The 20360-nt window shown below is 40.0% G+C and overlaps 1 protein-coding gene across 1 annotated transcript in view; it reads right to left on the bottom strand.

Annotated features, from left to right (window-relative positions):
- The window catches only part of GAD2 (glutamate decarboxylase 2), a 144888-nt gene that overhangs the window by 8753 nt on the left and 115775 nt on the right, over positions 1-20360 (bottom strand). The window contains exons 10-14 of the mRNA XM_082259090.1: positions 19930-20046; positions 17096-17160; positions 7720-7798; positions 3939-4088; positions 301-408 (exon numbers count right to left, since the gene is read on the bottom strand). Coding sequence (XP_082115216.1) covers positions 301-408; positions 3939-4088; positions 7720-7798; positions 17096-17160; positions 19930-20046 — 519 coding nt within the window. The remainder of the gene's footprint in view (positions 1-300; positions 409-3938; positions 4089-7719; positions 7799-17095; positions 17161-19929; positions 20047-20360) is intronic.

The following is a 20360-nucleotide window of genomic DNA, read 5'->3' as shown; positions in this document are numbered from 1 at the left end:
AAATTATGTCACTTAAATAGGATGCAATTCCTCTAATAAAATCTGTTTCCGTATGAATGAGGAAATGGTTCTATTCTACTCTTTTTCTGGTTAATTTAAATGACACAGCCACTCACAAAACAGAAAGAATAACATTGATGTAAATTGAACAGTTTACTGTACAAGGGGTGACTGGAAATTCTGTCTAGAGAATTTGCCTGAAACCAAGATAATTGAGCAACTCAGTAAAGAAGTAATTGAATGCATTCTTCCAATGCATGCATACACATATCAGTCATGCTAAAGAGTAAAAGGACACACCTTTCCATCGATGACCATTTCATATCCTTCTCGATTCTTTATTTTATTATAAAGGTATTCTGCAAGATCTAAGCATTTATCAATCTGAACTTCAAATCCTGTTGTCCCCTATAAAGAAAATGAGAAATCTTTTCAAAATTAACCTAAAAAACCAATGCATTTGTAATACAAACAATGGGGTGATTTACTAAAGCAGTAAAGGCTGTTCACTTAACAGTGAGAACTTTCACTTTGCAAGGGAATTTTCCTGTAGCTTAGTGAATGAGGTAAAACTCTGCTAAACTAAATCATACAATGTGCACGCAGGAATCCAGTTTCTTTAGTTTTCTTTGCATGTGATTAGGTATGCTTGGATGATAAATGGATACTACCCTGAGCAAACATTTCTTTCCAATTTAAAATTCACTTTGCAAGGTGAACATGCTCGACTCATTTAGTAAATAAACCAAATGTGTAAAATAAATAAATAAATAATGAATGAGTTTAATAACTCCTATCCCTGATTTTACACCAATTTACGCTACACCAATTTAAAAAAAAATTAAAAATGTTCAAGTCATCATAAATGGGAAGTAAATTATTTAATTTTTTTTGTATCCTGTTCTCTTTGAATTGCTTCCTTTATGTGAAATCCTTGATGGTACTGCCAGTCACTCTGCTTTTCTAATACAAACTGACCACACTAGGCACGAGAGAACAGCGTGGTCAGTTTTCTAGCTATGCTGGGAACTCAACCTGCTCTCCTCCAATATTCAGACTTGTGCTGACACGTTCCCCCTGCACAGCCAATTACTGGGAAAATCAGTGCTGCTGTTTCTCCTTCCTCAGCTCTCTAAGATCCTATTGCAGCTGAGAACAGAGGGTATGTGATCACTTATAAAAAAGGGGAAAAAGAACTACACACATGTTTTGCCTTTCATTTCTATTTTAAACATTTTAATAAAGTGATGGCTCAAATATACTTCAAAAGGATAGGTTCACCTTTAGTAACATGTTACATGTTACACCTATATTAAGGGCTCTTTCACACGGGCGTTCAGTTTTTTTTGCCCGATCAGGTCCTTTTTTTTTTTTTTTTTGAAACGGACACGGATGACACTTGTGTCATCAGGTCCGTCTGTCCATTTTTCATCCCATCCGTTTGCGGATGAAAAACGGACATGATGTATCTCTATGTAAATACGGATGTCAGCGGATGACACCACTGACATCCGTTTTTGCGTCCGTTCCGTTTTTTTGAACGGAAGAAAAAATAGGGTTCTCTTCCGTTCCAAAGACTGAACTGAACGGAAAGGACGAAAAACGGATGTCATCCGTATTTACATAGAGATACATTATGTCCGTTTTTCATCCGCAAACGGATGGGATGAAAAACGGACATACGGAACGCCCGTGTGAAAGAGCCATTAGGGTGTAACATGTAGCATATTACTATGCAGCAGGCCCCCTTGCCCCCTGAGCCCCATCTAACAGCAGAGGGGAGATCATCTATCCCACAACCAATGTCACATTTAAAAATCAGGGCCGCCCACACATCCAAAGATCTATGAATGAATGAACTACAAGAACTGTGAGCATGCTGATGAGAGCCTTTATAGTCCTTGCACTCTTCCTGCTGCTCTGAAACTGACAGCCCATACAGAAGTACAGGCAAAGAGCTGTAGGAAGAGAATGCAGGAGCCTGTTATTGCACCTGTGATTTACTGATTGCGGGTGCAATACTCTACAGGCTCCTTACAAAAAAAGTAAATTCACATTTTTTTTTACTTGCAAAAATATGTACATTTACTATTTTTTTTAAAGATGAACTTAGACTTTAATATGACTGCACAGGGTCCAACACCCTTCATAGAAGCACATATTTCTGCACCAGGAGTACAGGTGTTTGCATGCAACCACCTGTACAATCTAATGACAGGCTGCAGATGTTTGTATGCATCCAGGGGCGCACATCCATCCCTGTACACATGTAAATTGGAAGTGTGGTTACAAGCATACACCCACAGCCTATCACTGATTTGTATGGTAGGCTGTATGCAGACAACTGTACTTATGGTGCAGAAATGTACTCTTCTATTTACAATGTAGAGTTCTCCGCTGCCATGTAAATGAAGCCTAATGCTGACAGGTGCTTTAATGATTTATTTAAAGTGGAAATTTTAATGACGGGACCGCTTTAACATTTTTCAGTAGTATTGGGTGCTGCAGAGAGAGAGCCTAGTAGAGTATTCTGGCAACTAACATTGTTCAGATAGGATGGTATAAATGTTATTTTTGGGCTTATTTTGTAATCACAGGAGCAGGGATTGTGTAGTTGTGGCTGTTTGGGGCCTCACAGGTTGGGATTTGTTTGCTTCCCCCTGCCTCTAGAAGAAGCTTCTAGAGTATAGAGAGGGAGAATTCAAATATTGTGCCTGGATTTTTAGTAGGGCCTGGCTAATCCCTGAAGAGGTGTACCCAATGGGTGGCTGGATTCCTGTTAAATAGTCTGGAACCCTGGGTGAATTGTCTTTTTCACTCTATGGGGGTGGATCTGCATGCTGGAGGGCAGGAGGACTGCTCAATCCTGGACTCCCCCTTCCCTTTCTGGACCAGGGACCAGACTACCTTGCTGGAGGCTGCCCCTCTGAACTTAGTATTGCCAGGATATCGTGAGTAGAGGCCCTCTATCTGTGATAAAACTGATTCATGGTCCTCAGCCGTGAGCTGTATTTCACCAAAGCCCATCTTCATGTTTACTCTGCTTCACGGTCACCAGTTTTGAACCATGAACTGTCTAAAGCCCCGTACACATGGGACAAATGCCAGCTGACATTGGCCGGTTTAATAAAAAGCGGCCGACATTTGGCTCGTGTGTATGTCAACCGGTTCTGTCGGACAAGCATGCTGGAAAACCAGCAGCCGACCGTTTCTGATCAGCGCTCTCAGCCAATGGCTGTCTCCCTGTCGGAACACTACAATTGGATCATTAGTACAGTGGCTCCCACCGCTGAACTGTTGTGCTGACCATTGGGTTGAATGGAAAAAACTCATAGTGCTGCTTATAGTAGTAGTCCCCTACTAGCAATATAATTTGTTTGGAGCATCCTACATGACCTTAGACCCCCTATCCGAGGTTCTACTAGCAAATAAACTTAAAAAAAAAAAGATATCCCTAGGGCAGTGATGGCGAACCTTAGCACCCCAGATGTTTTGGAACTACATTTCCCATGATGCTTAACTACACTGTAGCGTGCGTGAATATCATGGGAAATGCAGTTCCAAAACATCTGGGGCGCCAAGGTTCGCCATCACTGCCCTAGACTGTTCATTGATCTACAGTGGATGGACTGTTGCTGTGTGCCTAGCTGCCTTGCATTGATTTGGGAAGGAACCAGTGTAATCTCAGCGTCTCCTTTGGGGGTAGCGCTCCCTGTGCTAATCACAGTTTCTGTATGCTGCACAGTCCTAATTAGGCAATGGTTACAGCCCAAATGTGGTTTCTACAATCCACTATTTTTTAAACTAACATTAATAATTTGGTCACAATATGCTACTTCATGTTACGCTCCTCCCATCTTTCAATCCCTAAATTGCCAATATTTCCCACCAGAAGTTGGCAGGAATGCATTGTGATAATGTATATGACTTTTCATTACCTTTGCTCTCCACATAAGCCATAGCTTGAAAATGTCCACATGACGTCCACACTGCAAGGCCTTGTCTCCAGTGTCATAAGAAAGGTCATAGTGCTTATCTTGCTGGAAGAGGTAGGACGCATGCATCTGATTGCAGTTCTGCATCAATCCCTGCACAATAAGAAAGTAATGAAAGAAACAACCCAGGATAATTGCTCAGCAGTAATACTTTTAGGGCCCAATTACAGTTATGCATTCTGCACATCATTAAGGTGTCCCTCATTAGGGCAATCTATTCATTTTAAATAGGCTAGCAGCACATATCAGCACCTAGAAAAAACATATCTGTACTAATTTTGGCACTGATATATATATATATATATATATATATATATATATATATATATATATATACAGTATATATATATATATATATATATATAGTATATATATATATATATATATATATATATATATATATATATATATATATATATATATATATATATATACTGTGTAAATCAAAGGTCATTCCAAGCAATACATATACTGTATACCCAATGCATTAACATGAGCTGCAGTAAGAAATGTTTTTTTTTTTTTTTTTATTTAACCTACAAGACAATACATATATATTACATAAATAAAAATGACAATTTAAACTGCTTTTTTATCTCCTGTTTATAGGTCCAGCAATGTTGGTCTTATTTTAAAACACTGGTAATATTTTATTTCCAAGGAATGGAAAATTCCATATAAGCAGACAAGTCCATAATGGACACTGCAAGAAAACTGTGCAGCAAAGGATACATTTTCAGTGCATTAGAAATTCTAAAGGTGGAGGATAACAACATAAAGTGCAAAGTATTTCCTGAAAAATCTGGAAATGACTAAATTACTACTGATCTCTCCCCTAAACCACAACATAATTGCAGCCATTTCACAGAGACTTTCACTGCAGGCCTGGTCAAACCATTATAATAAATTACTGATTAATGCTGTATTTTACTTTGCCTAAGTCACTGAAGTACAAAATATAGATTCTGCACATGTGCTAGACAAAATGTGGGTAACCCAAAAAAACTGCTACCATTCAGCTACAAATCTCAGCATACATAAACACCCTTGAAGCATGCAGCCTAGTATTTCTATACAGAAAGCCCCACAAATCCCATAGCCATTATTCATGAAGACATCATACCGGCAGCAAAACACATTTGTGATATACAAAATGTGCACCAGTTTATAATTAACAATCAGAATCCTCAGGGGCGGTGCCTAGCTTAGCAAGCACATGGACAAATGTTTGTGAGGATAGTCTAGAAATTTATTATGGGACTTTTAAGGTGCAAACACACAAATAAATGATGGAGAAACAATCATTTTGATAAAACCAATTTTACAAATTTTTATTTAGCAAAAATTGCAAACATTGTTTTAAAAGCAAATAAAAGGAAAGAATAACTGTATAATGCCTGCTCAACATGTTTTGCCATCTAGCGATAGCTTCTTCAGGAGACTGACGGGCATCTCTAATAAGTTATTTCTCTCCAAAAAACTAAACTGTGCTCCATATAGGAAAGGACCAAGATGGAAATGCCTTTATATATGACACTCAAGGAAAAAATCCCCCATTTTGCATACAATTTATCATAGAGGGGGAAAGAGCCAAGCCACTTGTTTTACTCTGATATATCTAATCTGTCCACAAGATATGAATAAAGCCCCAACCTTGAATAAGAAGGGAGGAACTCTGTTGTATATGTATATATATTGTTTATTTTGCAGGTACTTGAAGCTGCACCTCTTGTACCGGTGACTTTATCTTCAATAATACTTTTGTAGACAGGATTTCCCAAATATGTGGAAACAATTCCAATTTAGGAAATTTCTATATCCAGCCAGAGCTGAAACATGAGGATATTGGCCTGTGAGAATCCTCCTTTCCCTGGACCAGTTAAACTTTTTTTAGTTAAACCCTGTATACAAAAGTATTATTGAAGATAAAGTCACCGGTATAAGAGGTGCAGCTTCAAGTACCTGCAAAATAAACAATATATATACATATACAACAGAGTTCCTCCCTTCTTATTCAAGGTTGGGGCTTTATTCATATCTTGTGGACAGATTAGATATATCAGAGTAAAACCTGAGGCTTGGCTCTTCCCCCCTCTATGATACATCGTATGCAAAATGGGGGATTTTTTTCCTTGAGTGTCATATCTAAAGGCATTTCCATCTTGGTCCTTTCCTATATGGAGCACAGTTTAGTTTTTTGGAAATAACTTATTAGAGATGCCTGTCAGTCTCCTGAAGAAGCTATCGCTAGATGGCGAAACATGTTGAGCAGGCATTATACAGTTATTCTTTCCTTTTATTTGCTTTTAAAACAATGTTTGTAATTTTTGCTAAATAAAAATTTGTAAAATTGGTTTTATCAAAATGATTTTTTCTCCATCATTTATTTGTGTGTTTGCACCTTAAAAGTCCCATAACAAATTTCTAGACTATCCTTACTAATATTAGGATGTGGTGCTTATTAAGTCTATCTCCAGCAACCATTTAAAAATGTTTGTGAGGTTTCTTGCTACAGGTAAGTATCTTTCTTATTTTTAACTGTCTGCAATGTAATTTAATAGCCCCTTCACAAGGCAATTTAGTAAAATTTCAAAATAAACACTTTTTGTTTTTAGAAATATGACTTTATGCTGACAAAATTAAGACTCATGACATGCCTACGTGACAAAGACATAAGGAGCCACAATCAATCAATGCCGTCCAGCTTGGGGCGATAAAGGAATCTCCCATTTCACATGAATTAGTGGCTTTTGTATGATAATTAATAATCTTCTTGTGCCAGTTACTATAAAGTGTCCCTGGCTTCACATCTGACCTTCATCCCTTTTCCTTCATATGAAGTGACTGCAGCAATCAACTAAAAGCCTCTACAACCCCACAGGAACCTAGGGCTGCAGTTCTGCTTTGGACTCTTTGTGCTTCCAATATGAGTCCCTACCTGACCTTACCAGTCCTTACCTGTCCTTCTACCTCCAGGCAAGCAGCTTAATACAGAAATGAAATGTATATACATATGTATATACATATTTGGGAGCTGTTTTATATACACATGTATATACATATACATAGTTGCCAACATTTGAAAAAAATTTCCAGGGACACTTTGCAGCACAGCTATCAATTACTTACCACACCCACTTCCCTGAAGCTCCGCCCATTCTGCATAATTAATCTCCGTCTACTTATCAGATTATAGGGTCTACTTCATAAAGAGAGAATTACAGAAATTTGAAAAGGGAATTGAAAACTTGAGGCCAAAGTAGCAGAGTTGGAATAATTCTCCCATTCAGCTGCACTACTTCTGCCTAAAGTTTAAAATTCTCATCACAATTCCCTGCAATTCTAAAGTGTTTTTTAATGATTTACATTGTCCCTGATTAACAGAGACAATGTAAATTACCCGGGACAGGCTCCTATTTGCCGGGATTGTCCCGGGAAAAACGGGACAGTTGGCAGGTATGCATATATGGGAGCTGTTTTATCCACCAAAGACATCATTAAACCCAGAAGGGGAGCAGAATTACAGTGCCAAATTGGTGAATCTGCAAGTGGACAGCACTGGAGATCAGGAGAGTATAGCAGCAGCCAGTGCTGCTTTTTTATTTTTAGCAGGTGCTATGACTATGAATTTTAAATCTTGGTCTAAGCTGGAGTTGGGCCCACCATGAAAAGATTCACATACAAAATTTTAAAAAGACAATAGTTTCCCTTCAAGGAGATTTACCTCTTCTCGAACCAAAAGAGCAGAGCACTGAAGAGGAACACCCATCATTTTGTGTGGGTTCCATGTCACAGAATTAGCTCTGTAAAAAAAGTGAAGATGTTAATTATAAGCCATGTATATGTAATGTATGTACTTTAAAACAGAACTACAGTGCATCTGGGCACCACAAACCAAAAACACTGTTTAATTATTTTGTTCTAGTCAAAGAAAACTCATCCATCCATCCATCCATGTCCCCATGCTTTAATTTACTGAAAACACCCACTAGTATTTTTGGCAGTTGTTATCTTGATTAAAAGTGGATAATTCATGTAGCATTTAATCTCTGGACTCCATCTCCCCTAGCTCAGGCATGCATTCAGAAATGTGTGCTTAGCTGAGAAATACCCTCCCCCCCTCTTGAAGACTCCTGTATGACAATATATGACATTGTTTGCCTAGGCCTGGAAACCAGGAAGTAACTGAAGAAATGGAAAAACAAAGTATATGTGATCTATTTTCCTAACTATTTACTAATGCTAGCAGCATAAGTATTAAGAATAGTCAATACTGATTGAGAGAGTGAAGTTCCACTTAACATTTTTCATTTTGGATAGAATGGGGATTGGTTGTTTGCCATCTGTGGGGTTTATTTAGGAAAACAAACTTTGCACTTTTGCAAGTGCAATTGAACACTGCAATTGCAATTGCTCCAAAACTTAGTAAATGAATGGGAGCTCTGCTGACTTCCATCATTCAATCATGTGCGAGCAAAATGCTGTTTTTTTTTTTTAAATTTCCCTCCATGTGATTGGGTATTCTTTGTAAAGTAAAGCTTTACCTCATTTACTAAGCTCTGGAGCAACTGCACTTGCAAATTGTGCAGTGTATTTGCCTTTAGTAAATCAACCCTTGTGTCTTACAGAACTTACAATCTACTGTCCCCAGTGTTGGGATAAGGTCATCTAGAGCCAAACTGTGCTCCCCCCCCCCCAACTTGCATGAGCGGTATGTGTCAGCAAATATCCCTTTCAAAAAGCTGAACAGTAATCTGCAAGCTTACCCCCTAAGCATTTATTCTCCCTCCTCCCAGTACAAATCTGGCCCCCCTGCTGAAATATCCTCTCCCGCCACAAATTTTTGCCCCCCCCACCCCCCAAATCTCCCCATCACAAATGTCCACCCCCCCCAAACAAAATACACAAATACCCCCCAATCATCCAAGTACACATCACCCCACTCCAAGTCCCCCACCCAGCACAAATCCCTCCCCCCCACCTTTCCTCCTAGTATAAATCCTCTCCCCCAAATGTCCCCTCCTAACACAAATACCCCCCAATCATCCAAATATACATCCTCCCACTCCAAATCCCCCTCCCAGCACAAATCCCCCCCCCCCCAATCCCTCCTCCTAGCATAAATCCTCTCCCCCAAATTTCCCCTCCTAACACATATAGCCCCCAATCATCCCTACTAGCACAAAACCTTGAGCATACCCCCCAACAAAAACATTTCCCCTCCTAGATCAATTCCCCCCCTCCCTTCACAAACCCCCAAATCCCCCTTCCAAGCACAACTACTCTCCCCCCCCCCCCCAGCACAAATCTGACTAAATTACCACTCTTAGCACACACACCCAAATTTCCCCTCTTAGAACAATTCTTACCCCCTGCCACTCCCTACATTCCCCCTTTCAATGCAAATTCGGTCCCCTCAATCCCCTCGCAGCACCCCCACCTCCATGATACCACAGTGCCCAGGGCAGCCGCCCCTCCTGCGCACTCCTTGTACTGGCCCTGATTGTCCCTATCTCAATTTTACATGAATACCTATGCAGTATATACTAGGGCCAACTAACCTATCCACATGTCTATGGAGTGTAGGATCTTATCTTATCTAAAAGAAAATCATGCAAAGTCATGCAGGTAGGATCAAGATTGAGATTTAAACCAATGTCTATAGTGCTGCAATGTGGGAGTGCTAACCACTAAGCCATTGTGCTGCCGCCATGCTTCAGATAACAAGGCTGTGAGTAATAAAGAGACTTACATGAAATATTAGCAACCCCCAATAAAAAAATGTGTTTTATTATTTAATGATTGATGGTTAAAATGAGTAGGCAGCACTATTTGTGATTATCTCACTTGGTTTAATTTATTGGCATGTTTTAAATAAGAACTGTCCTGCGTTATTTCATCTAAAGGCTTTACTGCATATGACAGCTGGAAAATAAAAGTTTAAACCTGATTGGCTGCTACTGTAGAGAGCCATGAAGTGGTTAATAAAGCATAATTTTCTCCTGAACCCTAACCTCTCCTTCAGTACAGAATTCTTTGTTCTCTCTGCCCCATTTAAGCTGTAGTGCTGCAATTATTTAGCAGCACACTTTTCTGAGAAGCCAACACCCGGCCAAGGCGTGCTTTATTTTCTGTGTAACTGCTGTAATTAGGGAGCATAATACCCTGAAATTATGTTCATTTTCAATACAAATATACCAGTGAAGCTATACCATATGTAAATTCTCTGAGCCTTCATTTTAGGCAGGAGAGGAAAGTTTCTTTGCAATAAGAAAAGAACGTGTCATTCAGATTTGACATGCTTAAAAAATGTTGTCCAATCGGTTAAATCTTCTATTTCAGTGCTTATGTATGTCAGAGATCATCACAGTACTTCTAAAGCTTTAATCCCTGGGTGGTAGAGCAATTACCATCCCCAATTGGGTCATATTAGCCGTAATGATGGATAATTTGGGATTTCAGTGTACATCACAGCCTAGATTCGTGTTGCAGAAAGTAAGGTTTTAATATTTGTACTGCAGTGAAAATGTGCCTTTAGGAAAATGTTTTGTCTTTATTATATGTGTTCATACAATGGTGATTTTCCCTTAACTAAATGCTCCCATACAACAGTCTAAACAAGTCCAGTTACTATGTGATGCACAATAGGGAAGGGCGAACAGTTCGGCTCGAACATGAACTCAAGCCGAACAATGGCTGTTTGCCCATTCAACGAACACCCAAATTATCAGGGCTTTCGACCTTTTGTTCGGCCTGCTGAATGACCACAATGCACTGCCCCGCTGCACAGTGCATTGGAAGCCCTGATTGGCTGAAGCAATGAAAGCTTTGCCCAATCAGGGCACGGAGCACTGTCAGAGCCATGATTGGAGACAGTAATGATGACTCTATCCAATCATAGCTTATTGCTCTTAGTCCTGCCCCACACTATAAAATTATTCTTTCAATAGCGGCCATTTGTAGTGTGATATTGGCGTGGAGAGAAATAGAACAGGGCTACTAGAGAGTAAGTGTGCTATAGTTTACTATTCTGATTCTATGTTAAGTGTAAAGTATCGGTTAATGTGAATCTAGTAATAGTTCAGTCACTGTGAGTGTAGTGACCATTCGTTTCTACATTAGTCAGGTTAGGTTTACTGCAGTAAAGTTCAATGGGTTAGTAAACGTTTAACGAAGTATATTTAAGTGCGTTATGTGCCGTTTATTGCAGTATTTTTCAGTGCATTACATGCCATTTAACTGGAAAAAATTGGTGTTAATCACCAAAAAACCTGCGCTAAAGGATAATAAAAATAAATATAATGATGATTGATATTAAATTATTGGTGCATGTTAACAATAATATATGTGTGGGGAAAAAAGGAGGGTTCCAACTGTGAGCTGCAATGTAAAATGTAAAAAATGTGAATGAAGCTTATAAGGGGGGGGGGGGGGGGGGGGTACGGCGCTCAACCAAATCACATACATAAATTAAATAAAATAAATTAAATAAATATATACAGTATATACAGTATATATTTATTTAATTTATTTTATTTAATTTATGTATGTGATTTGGTTGAGCGCCGTACCCCCCTTATAAGCTACATGCCATTTAACGCAGTATATTTCAGTGCGCTACATGACGTTTAATGCTGTATATTTCTGTGTGTTACATGCCATTTAACGCAGTATATTTCAGTGCATTTCAGTGCGTCACATGCCATTTTTTGCAGTATATTTCAGTGCATTGCATGCCATTTAACACAGTATATTTCAGTGCGTTACATGCCATTTATTGCAGTATATTTTAGTGCATTACATGCCATTTAACGCAGTATATTTCAGTGCATTACATGCCGTTTAATACAGTATATTTTAGTGTGTTAGTGTATCTTTAACACAATATATTTTAGTGTATTACTGCACGTTATCCAGTCACAGCATGCAGAGGAGGTAGTGGACTGGCTTACTAAACCATCCTCATCCTCCTCATCCTCTATCACCTAAGCAGAGACTGGTATGCAGTCCACTGAAGCTGCCAGAGTGGCTTATTCTGCCTCTTTGTCCACAACTATTCGGGCCATAGCCCCAGCATCAGGCATGGAGAACACAGCGTCAGCCACTTGTTTCTTGACAATGCACACCCAATACTTGATTCATCAATATACCTCTATAGGGTTACGGTGTGAAGGCACCCTCAACACCCAAAGACCAATTTTTCCAAACCTGTTACATCTATCCAAAGTTTGCAAAAGAGACACCAGATTTATTTAAACAAATCTCTAATCTTGTTCCTGTTGCACTATATTGTGGCCACATCATACTGACTGACTCCCCAAAGCGTTATTTCCAAATTAACCACTTCCGCCCCGCCCACCGTACATTTACTGCAGCACTCTGCCGCTTACAGGCAAAGCGACGTAGACCTACGTCGCTCGCCCACGAGACTATACGGCTGCGGTGCGCTCCCACCCCCGCTCATTACCTGGGGAGCCAGCGCATGTGACCGGCGGCTCTGATGGCCGCCGGCCACTTGCGATCTCCCGCAGCAGAGGGAGAAAGACAGGTGGCTGATGTAAACACAGCCGCCTATCATTCTCCCTGAAGTGAGCACAGAGGCTATGTGATCCTGCTTTATAGGATCGCATTTCTCTGTTGTTACTTCACTAGCCACGCCTCTTGACAGTTAGAATCATGCCCCTAGGGACACACTTAACCCCTTGATCACCAGTAAAGTTAACCCCTTCCCTGTCAGTGTCATTTTTACAGTAACAGTGCATATTTATAGCACTGATTACTGTAGTAATGTCACTGGTACCCCCAAAAGTGTCAAAAATGTCAGTCAGGGGTCCGATCTGTCCGCCGCAATGTCGCAGTCCTACAAAACAAATTGCAGATCGCTGCCATTACTAGTTAAAAAAAAAAAAAACAATAAAAATGACATAAATCTTTCCTGTAGTTAGTAAACACAATAACTTTTGCGCAAACCAATCAAAATACGCTTATTGAGATTTTTTTTTACCAAAAATATGCAGCAGAAAACAAATTGGCCTAAAATGTTAAAAAATTTTGATTTTTACATTTTTTTTTTGAGAATTACATATAAAAAATTTGAAAAATATTGTTATTTTTTCAAAATGGTCGCTCTTTTTTGTTTTATAGAGCAAAAAATAAAAATCGCACAGGTGATAAAATACCACCAAAAGAAATCTCTGTTTGTGGGGAAAAAAGGACGTAAATTTTATTTGGGTACAGCATGGCATGACCGCACAATTGTCAGCTAAAGTAACACAGTGCCGAATCGCAAAAAATAGGGCCTGGTCATTGAGCAGCCAAATCCTCCGGGGATACAGTGGTTAAAGAAAACTTGCAGGGAAAATGTCTTTTTTTTTTGGCTTTATAAATGTCATTATTGCTGCAACAGGTTCTGTGCACGGTACATATGTGCCACTTTACAGGCAGAATAAGGGGACCCCCCAGGCACTATATTTAAAGGAATTTTTCATTTTTGTTGTTATTTATAATTTTTATGCTTTCACTTCAGCATCAGTAAATCACTGCTCATTTAAAAATGATCTTTTTTACAAACTTTTTTTTTCATTGATACATGTCCCCCAGGGCAGTATCCAGACCCCCATAACCAATGTATGCCCAAATACCTGCATATAAGGCTTCAAAATGGGCACTTTTGATTTTCCAGTTTAGGTCCCATAGACTTCAAAATGGGATTCGTTATTCGGTTCCGAACTTTCACGATGTTTGAAAGTTCTTGTGCAAACCAGTGTTTTACATGTTGGTTTGAGTCTAGCCCAATGGTCTCCAAACTGCGACCTAGGGGCCGGATGTGACTCTTTGCTTGCCCTTATCTGGCCCTTGGGGCATTATTCCAGAAACTAATACCAATGATGGGGTACCATTCCCCCTAATGACACTATCAATTGAGCACTATTCATCCTATTTAGAACAATGGGGCACTATTCCTTCCATTAAAACCAATGATGAGGCACTGAGGCCAAGGCATTATCCACTCCCACTAGCTATAGTCCAGGCCCCCAAAATCCTGAAGGGCAGTAAACTGGCCCTTTGCTTGGAAAGTTTGGAGACCCCTGGTCTAGCCTAATCAAAATTGTTTTAGTTGCGAATAATAGATTTCAATAGAGTGCAGTAAAAAGTTAAGTGTTGAGAGTCTTACTTTTAGTTTATTTCATAAAGTAGCCACAGCATGAGTAACAAGGTCTGTCCCCTGCCAGTATTGTGCAGAGAAAGACTTCTGTACTCTATGTGGAAGCAGTGGTCTCTCACAGTCTCTGTGGTCTGATAGGCCCCCTTCAGTGTCAGAGCTAGGGCTCTCCGATCAGCAAAACTCACACTCCCTGCTGTTCTGAAAGCTCTATCACTGACTCAAAAGGAGACAGAGCTCTGCAGAGAGAACATTGTTACTTCATAGAGTGTAGTAGGCTATCTCTGCAGCTGCTGTGATAATTTTGCAAACATAATCAGCGGTAGGACTCTGAATACTTGCAGTTTTTCTGCACCTGATATGAATTTACAAGACTTGAGATTTCAATTAGGCTTTAATTAACTTGAGGGAGATACACAGCAATCAGAGCAAGGAGCTGAAACTTTCAAGTGCATTGAAGAAGCTAATTTTTTTTCCAAGTTCAGGTCTTCAGGAAGAAACCATTTCAAACACCAGGTTACTGCCAAACAGATCATTTTCAAAGGCAGCAAAGAACCAATCATATGATCAACAATAGTCAAGGAGAGGAAGACTGTATTTTCTTAGTTTATTACTGTGCTGAATAAGAGATGTTTAACCACTTGCCGACTGCCTAACGACTATTTACGTCGGCAGTCAGCCCCTCACAGGCAAAGCGACGTAGATCTACGTCGCTAGCCTGTGAGGCTCTAGGGAGCGAGCGCGCGCCGCCGGAGGCGCGCTCCCGCTCGCTCACGGCCCCTCCCGCGCGTGTGAGTGGCGGACCCGATGTCCGCCGGTCACTCGCGATCGTCGGTTACACCCGGAGAAAGGCAGGCGGCTAGTGTAAACAAAGCCGTCTGTCATTCTCCCCTGTGTAACAACAGAGATCATACGGTCCTGCTATGTAGCACCGTAGATCTCTGCTGTTACATCACTAGCCACATCCAATCACAGTTAGAATCACGCCCCTAGGGACACACTTAACCCCTCCTTCTCAAATAAAGTTAACCCCTTCACTGCCAGTGTCATTTTTACAGTAACAGTGCATATGTATAGCACTGATTACTGTAGTAATGTCACTGGTACCCCCAAAAGTGTCAAAAATGTCAGTCAAGGGTCCGATCTGTCCACCACAATGTCGCAGTCCCGCAAAAAAAATTGCAGATCGCCGCCATTACTCGTTAAAAAAAAAAAACAATAAAAATGACAAAAATCTTTCCCTTAGTTAGTAAACGCAATAACTTTTGCGCAAACCAATCAAAATACGCTTTTTGCGATTTTTTTTTACCAAACATATGGTAAAAAAAAATTGGCCTAAAATGTTAAAAAATTTTGATTTTTACATTTTTTTTCTGAGGAATTTCATATAAAAAATGTTAAAAATATTGTTATTTTTTCAAAATTGTCACTCTTTTTATGTTTATAGCGCATGATCAAAAAATCACACAGGTGATCAAATACCACCAAAAGAAAGCTCTGTTTGTGGGAAAAAAAAGGACGTCAATTTCATTTGGGTACAGCATCGCACGACCATGCAATTGTCCGTTAAAATCACGCAGTGCCAAATCGCAAAATAGGCCCTGGTCAGGAAGGGGGTAAAATCTTCCGGGGCTTAAGTGGTAAACTTTAAAGAAGTTCTTCAGTCTGGAAAAAAAAAACTCAAAAGTTTTCCAGTGTTGGAGCTGTTTGGATATCTAAATATAAAATACAAACTATGATATTCTTAGGAATAATGCTGAGACTGTGACCACCCCCACCTTTGCCTCATCATGGTTGACACATGAAGCACAGGAGGGACCATGGCCTTTTACAGCCTTATTTGTTCCTATATTCATACATTTTTTGAAGGAAAAGTAACCACATGCAGCTTCTACTTTTTTTGTGTATATGATAGTTGGAGTTATGAATACTCCATAAACTATACTATGTGTATATCACTTATACTTGTTCCCAAAATTGCAAGTGACAATGACTGATCCCGTAAACATGTTGGCATGAACCCAACTGGATGTGCTGCACTACTTGTTAGGTGAATTGATTTGCTTCTAAACTGGTAAAGAAATTCTTTGAATGACTTACCCATTCACTTTCAGTATGCTTTATGCCCTGCGGCCTGAAATACCTAGTTTAGCCCAAATAAAAGCATCTACAAGCAAAGATCCCATTTACCAGTTCAATTTAAGAAACTCTGTTAATAGAGAGCAAAGGGGGCTCGGCCTACTGCTGCCGGTTTGAAGTGTGAGGAATCTTCAAAACGTTCCTGCCCCGGATGAACCTCTAAACTGTTCTGACTGGCAAAGCTATAATACCAAAACTTATCCATCCCTTTTTACTGGCCAGTGAGGCTGCCCATTATAGTTATAGACTAAAAGCAATAAACAAGCTTTAACGCTACCCAAAAGTGTCAGAGATTTCCATGTCAGAAGGGCCAGGCATTTGGCAATGATGGGGAAGTTTGGGCGGCTGCGCAGGTATGTCCACATCTGAATGTATATGAAGAAGTTTCCCCATTGACATTCTCTTTAATGCTGAGGATTCACATTGCAGATTGCTGGTTTGAATTTATAAGACTGCCAGTTGAATGAATCTAATTAATTTGCCCATTGCTACTTGCTATGTAGTCAGTTTTGGTGCAAATAATGTTCATCTGAGCTTTTTTTTTAAGCCCGATTAGAGGCTTCAGATAATTATTTCTGCTTCCAAATCAGTACAAGGAGGGAAAGACAGACCATGAAAATAGTACAGGGGTGGCCAGAGGAAATGTCACAGCACTGCTTCTCCCACCCAGTGATGTTAATGAACTGAAAGTTGCCGAAGGAAATAAGACAGTCCTTTCTCTTCCCCGCCTGCGTGTTTGTTGCTGCAGTCAGCTAAGGTATGAAAATGTGCCTGACACGAACAAACAAATGGCTCTCACTTGTCAGCACCGTTCAGCTTCCATCTGTGTTTTCTTGACATCAGCAATCCTCCACCCCATGCCGCCTGTGAGAGGGAAAAGCAAATTTTCAGGTAACATACAGTAAGTCCTTTGTATAAAAGCTTCATAACCTGTACCTGCTGCTAGAGGAGTACAAGCCATAAGTGTTCGTTCCTTTCCAAAACACTTGGCAGTAATTGGCTGGCTGCCAGATGGTTTTAAAGTCTCGTATATCCAAACCTGAAATATCTGCATTTCATTTTAAAGGGAACCTAAACTCAAAGTTTAAGTCCGTTTCACAAAAAGACATTCAAGAAGCAAAGTGGGGAAGCCCATAGTGAAAAAACATACTTGTCACTGCAGGTCCCATGATTTTTTAAATTTGGGTTATGTGTCCTGTACCAAAAATAAAGTCTTTATCTTGATCACCTTGCCTGGATCTCTTACCCAATGCCTTGATAGTAGCGATAGGCCATGACCACCAAAAACATATTTTGGTGTTAGTTGTCTTTAGGAAACGTATATTGTACTACCCGCAAACAACTCCTCCCTCTCTGATTGATATCTTCTGTTCAGTAATTAATCTATAGCTAGTAATGGCTGGTGTACAGTAACTAGGTCATGCAGAACCTAACCAGCACTGAAAACACGTCATCTCCAGTGTGGTAAGGAATACCAGTTCATAGACTTTCAAATGTATGACTTGTTTGAACACACAGCAGGGGGACAGGGCTTAGTAGAAAGAAAGGAGGGATGGGGTTTATCAGACAGGGGCTTAGCAGAAGGGATTAGTGCTTATCAGAAAGAGGCAATGCTACGCACAACTATATTTTGAAATGTTACGTAAGATCGGTAACCTTGCTCTTTCCTGGTTCTCCTCCTACCTAGCTACACAATCCTTCAGTGTCACCTAAAACTTTACATCCTCCTCTCCTCTTCCTCTTTCCTTAGCAGTCCCCAAGGCTCTGTCCGTGAAGCCCTTCTATTCTGTATCTTCACCTCCGGTCGGCTGATAACCTTGCATAGATTCCAATACCATCTCTATGCTGATGGCGCACAAATCTATTTCTCTTCTCCTCCACTTAACCCTTTAGTCTCCTTGTGCATTACTTATTAATAGATAAATCAGTATGAATGTCACACTACTTTCTAAAACTCAATCCTTCTAAAACTGAGCTCATAATATTTCCTTCTACCCCATGCCCCCCCCCTAATTTTTCTATCAAAATCAATATTATGACTACCGGTCCCTCTCATCAAGCCAAGTGTAATTCTGGACTCTGACCTCCCCTTTCAGCTTCACGTCCAGTCACTGTCCAAATCTACCCTCCTTAACCTCCATAACATTTTCAAAATATGCCCCATCCTAACCAACTATACCACCAAGCTACTAATCCTCTCACTTGTTAGCTTGCTTTTACCACTGCAACACCCTCCTCAATGGCCTAGCCCTAAACAGGCTATGTTCTCTTAAGCCTATCATAAAAGCTGTTGCCAGACGCATCAACCTTACCAAATGCTCAGCCTCCACTGCTCCTCTCTAACAATCCCTAAACTGGCCTCTGGTCACCCAACAAATATAATTCAAAATATTGACATACAAAGACATACACAACTCTGCCCACAGCTACATCACCACCCTCATCTCAAAATAGCAACCAAACCATCATCTTTGCTATTCCAGAGACCTCTTGCACTCTATTACCTCATTACCTCCTCCCTTGCTCTCCTGCAAGACTGCCCCTTGCCTCTCTCATCATCTAGAACTCCCTACTCCAACCTGAACAGCTATCTCCTATTCTGCCTTTAGGCAAAGCAACCCATACAGCTATCCCATACTCTGCCCTTAGCCTATCCTACCTCTGTCTAACAACTCTAATTATTTGCTCGAACAACTCCGCTACCAACAATTATTACCTTTTGTATCACTTGCTTAGATTGTAAGCTCTCAGAAGCAGGGCCCTAACAACCCTCTTGCCTTGAATTGTATCGTAACTGTACTGTCTCTGTTGTGCAAACTGTTGGCACTATATAGAACCTGTAAAATTGTAATAATAAAAATAATATGTACTTCAGAGACTTATCTGACAGCAAGAGGAGAGCAAGAATAGCATTTAAGTTTAGAATACCAGTTACAAGGCAGCATATACCAGATACTATAAAAATCATAAGAACCTGAAGGGTGTAAATGCAGCAAATGGTATTGCAGCAGGAGTATATTAGGAAGAAGACTTCCATAAATGTAGTACAGTGGGGGAGCACTGCTAGAGAAGTTACTGTAGACAGTGGATGAACAGATGTGGCAGACTGTAGTGAGGATACAGGGGAGAAATCTCTGCTACCAAAGTGAAGTCAATGTAAAGTGATGTGGACAGAATTGAGGGAAACAAAATGTGCTGGGAATGTGGACAGTGGTATCAGGACTCAGGAGAATGTCTATGCTGCGTTTTTTAATGCTGACAATTGAGGCTACAGTTAGGATTGCCTTTTGGTTTAGGTGCATTACATTCATTTGTCTTTGCGAGTTTTAACTGTCCGTGTTTTACATTCTAATAAAAGTTACCACTGGTAATGCACTAGGCTGGTTCATCCTTCTTGCTTTTTGTTGTCCAGTTGGGGTGTACAGCTCAAAGGTGAAGCTGTACTTTCAGGCTCACATGGGCTGTGAGTAACTAGTTAGGGATGAATAATGAGATGCAGGCTGTGCTACATGCCCTGACTAAGAACGTGAAAGACTTATACGATAGCAGGATCATCTAGAGAAAACAGAAAGTGACAAGCTCTTTTGATACTACTTGGATAGTAAAATTGAGCGCATAAGAATAGATACTCACATCAACATGCATCCATATCTTGTACTTTCTGCAGATATCAGAGATTGCAACAAGAGGATCAAAAGCGCCATAAACAGTGGTACCTGCTGTCGCGCTGACAAAAAATGGAACAAATCCCTGCAAATGGAAACAAAGATTTTCCAATATTTATTGATGGTAAATATCCTTATTTAAAAAATAGAATATGTACTGGTGAATGACTTTTCTAGTCCAACCTGCTTTCCTGTGTTCACTAAAAACTACAGATGGGACCCTCAATCATTTACAGACTGAATAGCATGAGTTCCTTTAAAGTGGAACTGAATTAATCAAAAACAAATTCCAGAACAAAAATTATTGTGTGGCCATATAGTGATACAAATATAATAAGAAAAAGTTTAATATTAAATACCAAAATCAGACACCCATAAAAGCCTTCTTGCATCCCCTAC

This window comes from Pelophylax lessonae (assembly GCF_965119305.1).
Source record: "Pelophylax lessonae genome assembly, chromosome: 5".
Classification (NCBI taxonomy): Eukaryota; Metazoa; Chordata; class Amphibia; order Anura; family Ranidae; genus Pelophylax; species Pelophylax lessonae.
This window is presented reverse-complemented; position numbering and strand designations above follow the sequence as displayed.